We start from the raw sequence: 7500 nt of genomic DNA, 5'->3' as shown, positions 1-7500 counted from the left end.
TTGCTGTTCAACACCGACTTCCAGTACGGGAACCGCATCGCCCTGGAGTTCAGCCAGCTCTATCACTGGCACCCCTTAATGCCAGACAGTTTTTTTATAAACGGAGACGAGCTCAACTACCCACAGTTCCTGTTCAACACTTCCGTGCTATCACGCTACGGCGTGGAGAAGCTGGTGGACGCCTTTTCTCGGCAAGTGGCTGGCCAGGTAACGAACAAAAGATAATACTGTGCATTATAGTACTCAAATACTAGAGGGATGGTTTTTGGCATCCACGCTTTTTTACACACCTTTTCCATTAGTGGTTCAGTTGGTAATGTCTGACAGTTTGTGGTCGGGCATGTTTAGACAATCTCTTTTTTTTTTATGAAGTAATGCTGCATCCCAATACTGTAATTCCAAAAATTTTCCAAATAAAACAGGCGAACCGAAAGTACAGTGCATTCGAAAAGTATTCACAGCGCTTCACTTTTCCCAAATTTTGTTATGTTACAACCTTATTTCAAAATGGAATACATTTTTGTACTCAAAATTCTACACACAATATCCCATGATGACAATGTAAAATCATTTTTAGGAATATTTTCAATTGTATTCAAAATATAAAATCACATGTTCATAAGTATTCACAGCCTTTTCCATGAAACTCAAAAGTGAGATCAGGGGCATCCTTGAGATGTTCCTACAGCCTAATTGGAGTCCACCTGACATGATTTGGAAAGGCACACACCTGTCTATATATAAAGGTCCCACACTTGACAGTGCATGGCAGAGTACAAACTTCAAAAATGAAGATCTCTGAGACAGGATTGTCTTGAGGCACAAATCCTCCATCGTCCGTAAATGGAATAAAGTTTGGAACCACCAGGACTCTCCCTAGAGCTGGTCTAAACTGAGTGATCGCAGGAGAAGGGTCCTAGTCAGGGAGGTGATCAAGAACCCAATGGTCACTTTGTCAGAGCTACAGCATTCCTCTGTGGGGAGAGGAGAACCTTTCAGAAGGCCGACCATCTCTGCAACAATCCACCAATCAGGCCTGTAGGGCAGAGTGGCCAGACGGAAGCCATTCCTTCATAAAGGTTTTCCAAAATGCACCTGAAAGACTCTCAGAACATGAGAAACAAAGACAAAGACTGAACTCTTAGGCGTAAATACCAGGCATCATCCCTACAGTGAAACATGGTGGTGGCAGCATCATGCTGTGGGGGTGTTTTTCAGTGGTAGGAACTGGTAGACTAGTCAGGATAGAGGGAAAAATGAATGTAGTAATGTACAGAGACATCCTGAAGGAAAACGTGTTCCAGAGCGTTATTGAACTCAGACATAGGCAATGGTTCATTTTTCAGCGGGTCAACGACCCGAAGCACACAGCCAAGACATCAAAGGAATGGTTTCAGGACAACTCTTGTTAATGTCCTTGAGTGGCCCAGACTTGAATCCGATTGAACATCTCTGTCGAGATTTAAAAATGACTGGCCACTGATGCTTCCTGAAGGACTGTTGAATTAGACCAGTCTTTCTCAAATTCCTAATGGAGCTTAAGAGGTGCTGCAAAGAGTAATGGGTGAAACTGACCAAAAAAAGGTAGCATTGTATTCAAAAAGACTCAAGACTGTAATTGCTGCCAAAGGTGCATCAACAAAGTATTAGGCAAAGATTGTGAATACTTATGTACAGTACATGTGATTTTTTTTTAAATAAATGTCCAAACATTTGTAAAAAAATAAATTAAAAAAATCCCATTGTCACTATTGGAATTAGGCTGTAACATAACACAATGTGGAAAGAGTGAAGCGCAGTAAATACTTTCCAGATGCACTGTAAAATTGCAATTCTAATTCTATTTTACAAAAGTAAAATGTAGTATTTCCACATTTTTAATGATTACAGCAAGTGTTTTTCATCGGCAATTATGTCAGTCTAGATACTAACATGCGAACAGTTAACATTATCTCCTATTTAGTGGGCATAACTGTAGACCGGGGGTGTCAAACTCATTTTAGATGGGGGGCCACATGGAGAAAAATCTACTCCCAAGAGGGCCAGACTGATAAAAATCTCGGCACGATAACTTAAAAATAAAGACAACTTCAGATTGTTTTCTTTGTTTAAAAATAGAACAGGCACATTCTGAAAATGTTCAATTCATAATGTTGTAGTTTTTTTACACTTACATGTTGCGGTTAATAGTATTCTACCTTTATTTGTCATTATTTATACTTTCCAAATAAATTATGTGATAATGTTCATCAGTCAACTCATTGGTGTTAATTTTCAATCAGTCAAGATAAAAAATGAATATACAAATCAAATTACAGGATGTTATTTATGTAGTTTGCTCATTTTCCTCGACTGGTGCACTAACATCATGTGGTTTATTTTTTTTTTTACATCCATCCATCCATCCATCCATTTTCTACCGCTTGTATGTAGCATAATCTACAAAGATACAAAGAATTGCTATTGCGACATCTAGTGGACACATTTAGAACAGCAGTTTCTTTTATTATAACATTTCGACTCATTTTTAGACATAGCAAACTCATCCCACGGGCCAGATACAACCTGTTTGCGGGATTGATCCGGCCCGCGAGCCTTACGTTTGACACCACTGCTGAAAACCTAAAACACATGGATATTGTTACTTGGCACTGTCTTGCTAGCATGTTAACTGTTAGCTTGTTAGCACATTTTGTAGATATAAAACTAAAAGTCAGTCATGAATATTGTTTATTGGTGTTATCTTGCTAGCATGCTAAGAGTTAGAATATTAGCAAATTTTGTTGGTATAAACCCAAAAGTCATGGATATTGTTATTTGGTGGTCTTTTATCAGCATGTTAACTGTTAGCATGTTAGCCTATTTTGTAGGTATACAACTTAAAGTCATAAATATTGTTGCGTGGTGGTCTCTTGCTGACATGTTAACGTAAGGCTGTTTGACAATTTTGTAGGTATAAAATTAAAAGTCATAAATATTATTTCACAACACTATCTTGCTAGCATGATTACAGTATTTAGCCAAATGGTGTAGGTATAAAACAAAGTATTTTTTGCCTGGCCTAGCATGTTAACTGTTAACATGTTAGCCAATGTTGTAGGTATACAACTTATAAAACAAAGTGCACGATGAATACTATTTATAGCCGTTGTCTTGCTAGCATGTTAACAGTTAGCATGTTAGCCAATGTTGAAGGTATGAAACTATACTAAAACTTTTTGTCATGAATATGACAAAAAGGTTGCTAGCAAGTTAGCAAGCAACAGATTGTAGCGATATGTGCCGAGAACGGATATGACGCGGCAGATGCACGACGGACTTTTTATGATGTAACACCACTACTGTTATGCCGGCATAACAACCGGATTGAAATAAAACATGTTCCAGTCATAACTACCCAGTGTATTATTTATACACATACAATAATACTTCATGGTGGCAGCGGTGACTAAAGTAATCACCCACGCAGCAGAACGAGAGGGGGAGTTGTCCGATGATAATTCTGTCATCGCCCGCACCACACGTGAGGAGCCGAGCTAACTGATAGCAGCGGTCCCAAACGAGAGCGCGCCATGGCTACACACCTACCGATCATGAACTGGACCGACCCGGACCTGAGTGAGGCCATATCACTGTTTAAACAGAAAATTATTCTTTACCTAGAGGATGAAGAAATAACAGATGATGCTAAGCAAGCGAGGGAAATATGCCGTGGCATTGGAGATGAAGGACTGAAACGGCTGAATGCAAGTGGTCTCAGTGAGGATGACAAGAAGAAGCCTGCTAAGCTATGGGAATTCTATGAAGGTCAGTTGAAACTGAATGTGAATTTTAGGATCCATAGACTCCACCTAATGCAGTACAGGCAAAAGCCAAATGAGAGCATTGATGACTTTGTAACCAGAGCCAGAACGTTAGCTCAAAAATGCCAGTTTACTGATGAAGAGGTCAACGAACGTCTAATTGAACTCATCATTGCTAGTACACCTCATGATGCTCTGAGAAATTACCTGTATAGCAAACCCAAAGGCCACTCTCTGGCGGATGTACTAACAGAAGGGCGGAAATACGAAGCCCTATCAGCAGGAACAATTACAGCAACTTGGCATGTCACACAGTGAGAAAATCCACGCCGTGGACAGAGGGCGGACGTGCCCAAATTGTGGTAGGAGCCATAAACCCCGCCAATGCCCCGCATATAATGACGAATGCTCTGCCTGTGGTGTAAGAGGCCATTGGGCGAAGTGCTGTAGGAAAAGCAAGCAGCAGAGACAGCAACGCTTCGGGCGGGGTGGGGGCCAAAGGAGTAAGTCCCCCCCACCACAACAGAGACGTGACAGACAACAAGCCCCCAGGGGCCACAACAGGCAACGTGGTGAGTCCCATATCAACACCATAGATGGCTCGGAGGCCGATGAAGAATGTGAGTACCAATCACAATTCCATTCAATCACCATCAGCGAGAAATGTATGAACAGCATAGAGAGCAAAGCACCCAGAGAAGAGGCATACACAACATTGAAGGTGAGGCCACCTGACTTACGGGGTTACGGATACACACTCCGCCTAAAAATAGACACAGGGGCATCTGTCAACACACTCCCATTACACACCTTCAAGCAGATGTATGGCAAGGATGCATGTGCACAGAAAAAGCTGAAGAAAAACTACAGGAGGCTATCAGCATACAGTGGTCATCAGATCCCCTGTCTGGGTACCATTGACATTCCATGTCAATACAAAGAGTCCAAATGGGTCAACACCAAGTTCTACGTAGTGGATGTACCTGGTCCGGCTGTAGTTGGACTGCCGACGAGTGAAATGTTGAACCTGGTAACTGTCAATGTTGACACAGTGAAGGAGAGGGACATTGCCAGGGACAGAGGGACAGGACCACTGAAGAGAATAACAAACATTGCAAAACTTAAGTCAGCTTATCCAGGCCAGTTTGACAAGATAGGCAATTTCAGTGGAACCGCCAGACTCTATTTAAAAAAGGATGCTGAACCATTCATCGACCCCCCACGGAAATGCAGTATCCACATAAAGGACAAGTTGCAAGCAGAGCTAAATAAAATGGTAGAGCAAGATGTGATACGGAAGGTGGAAGAGCATACAGACTGGTGCTCCAGTCTGACATACAGCACCAAAAAAGACGGGTCACTTAGGATATGCCTGGACCCTAAAAAACTGAATGCCGGCCTTCGGCGGTGCCCACACAAAATCCCAACTGTGGAGGAACTCAACCCAGAGTTTGCAAGGGCGAAAATATTCAGCAAACTTGACGCAAAAGCAGGGTATTGGTCTATACGCCTTGATGAAGAATCACAACCCCTGACAACATTCCGAACTCCATTCGGCAGGTACTGCTGGAAGCGCTTGCCATTCGGTCTGAGTGTCTCTCAGGACCTCTTCCAGGCCAAGATGGACCAGATCCTGGAGGGGCTCCGGGGTGTGGTCAGCATAGCCGACGACATAGCGGTCTGTGGTGAAACTGAGGAAGAGCATGACAGGAACCTAATCAACCTGATGGAACGAGCCGTTGAGGCAGGTGTTGTGTTCAACAGTGAAAAATGCACAATAAAACAAGACAGCATTATATTCTTTGGCAACATGTACACAGCAAAAGGCATCAGGCCAGACCCAGCCAAGATTAAGGACATACAGAAAATGCCAACACCCCAAAGCAAAGACGATCTGCACAGATTCATAGGGATGCTGACTTACCTGTCCCCTTATATACCAAAGTTTGCGGATAAAGCTCACACCTTGAGGGGGCTGCTGAAAAACGAAGCACCATGGATATGGGACACTGACCACCAGGAGTGCTTCGAAGACCTGAAATCAACAGTCACCGAGCATGCCTGCCTGAAATACTATGACCCAAACACTCCTTTAACCCTCGAGGTTGACGCGTCACAGAAAGGATTGGGTATGGCCCTGGTGCAGAATGACAGACCCATCGCTTTTGGCTCCAAGACACTGACTGACTGCCAGTCGAGGTACAGCAACATAGAGCGAGAGATGCTAGCCATAGTGTACGGGATGCAGCGATACCACTCATACCTTTATGGGAAATCGTTTATCGTGGTAACGGACCACAAACCACTAGTCACCATATGTGCGAAGCCACTGCATGCTGCACCACCACGACTCCAGCGCATGCTGATAAAGACACAGGGATACAACTATGATGTCATATACAGACCAGGACCCCAAATGATTCTGGCGGACACCCTGAGCAGGCTGCCAAACCCTGAAAACCACGGTGACATAGAGCTGGATGAACGTATTGATGGTGTCGATGCAGAGATCGAGGACCCACAGCAACACACTGTTGCAATAATAAACTTTTCCCCTGAGAAGCAGGACGCTCTCCGCACTGAGACTGCCAAGGATCACAGACTCAACGCATTCAAAGACGTGATCCACCAAGGCTGGCCAGAGAACATCAAGGACATGCCGAAAGATCTGCGTGCCTACTGGTCCTTCAGAGATGAGCTTGCAATGGAATCAGGAGTCATGTTCAAAGGCAGACAGGTACTCATTCCAGACTCTATGACTGGTGACATACTGACACAGCTACATGTTGGCCACCAAGGCATCGAGAAAACACGTCGCCTTGCAAGAGAGAGTGTATACTGGATTAAAATGAATGATGACATTGAGAGTGTGTGCAGGTCATGCAGGGTGTGTGTGGAACATCAGGATGCAAACCCAAAACAACCCCTTCACCCAAACCACTTACCGTCAAAACCATGGCAGTCTCTGGCCTCTGACCTATTCGAGGTCAAAGGTCGCCAGTTCCTTCTAACTGTAGACAAGTACTCCAAATACCCATTAGTGGATGAGATGCCTGTGCCGGCGTCTAGCCATGCGGTCGCACAAAAGCTGCGATTATACATGTCGCTGTTCGGACGGGTGGACGAAATCCTAACATACAACGGGCCTCAGTACACAGGCCTTCAAGACATGTGTAACAGACTGGGGAATCAAGCACATTACAAGCTCGCCCCACTACCCAAAAAGCAACGGGTTCATTGAAAGGCATGTGAGACACATCAAATCTATTGTAACAAAAACCCTGGTGCATGGAGGCGACCTTCAGATGGCACTACTGCAAGTCAGAGCAACACCCATCGATAGCAAACTACCATCACCTGCAGAGCTGATGTTTGGAAGACCTATTGCTACGCTGCTACCAAGCAGAGCAGATCCAGGGAAGGAGGAACATAGGCTACACCTGGAACAAAGAACAGAGGACATGAAGGAGCACCACGACCGTGGATGCCGCAGAGAACTGCCCCCACTCTGCCCCGGACAGCATGTGACGGTGGTGAACAAGGACAGAGGAACATGGCATCCAGCTATTGTTGTGCAAAAGTGCAATGAGCCAAGAAGCTATGTTGTACAAACACCAAATGGCAACCGGATCAGACGGTGCAGGAGCCACCTGCGTGAGCTATACAACCCACAAATGCAGGGAAGCGTAAACCAGGC

General features: G+C 44.2%; 1 protein-coding gene across 1 annotated transcript in view; it reads left to right on the top strand.

Moving 5' to 3' along the window:
• pdcl (phosducin-like) overlaps window positions 1-7500 on the top strand; it is a 47156-nt gene that overhangs the window by 22703 nt on the left and 16953 nt on the right. Inside the window, exon 9 of the mRNA XM_062031395.1 lies at window positions 1-207. This exon is cut by the window's left edge and continues 80 nt beyond it. Coding sequence (XP_061887379.1) covers window positions 1-207 — 207 coding nt within the window. The remainder of the gene's footprint in view (window positions 208-7500) is intronic.

Source organism: Entelurus aequoreus, linkage group LG21 (genome assembly GCF_033978785.1).
Source record: "Entelurus aequoreus isolate RoL-2023_Sb linkage group LG21, RoL_Eaeq_v1.1, whole genome shotgun sequence".
Lineage (NCBI taxonomy): Eukaryota > Metazoa > Chordata > Actinopteri > Syngnathiformes > Syngnathidae > Entelurus > Entelurus aequoreus.
The sequence above is the reverse complement of the archived record's forward strand: the minus strand, read 5'-3'. Positions and strand labels throughout refer to the sequence as shown.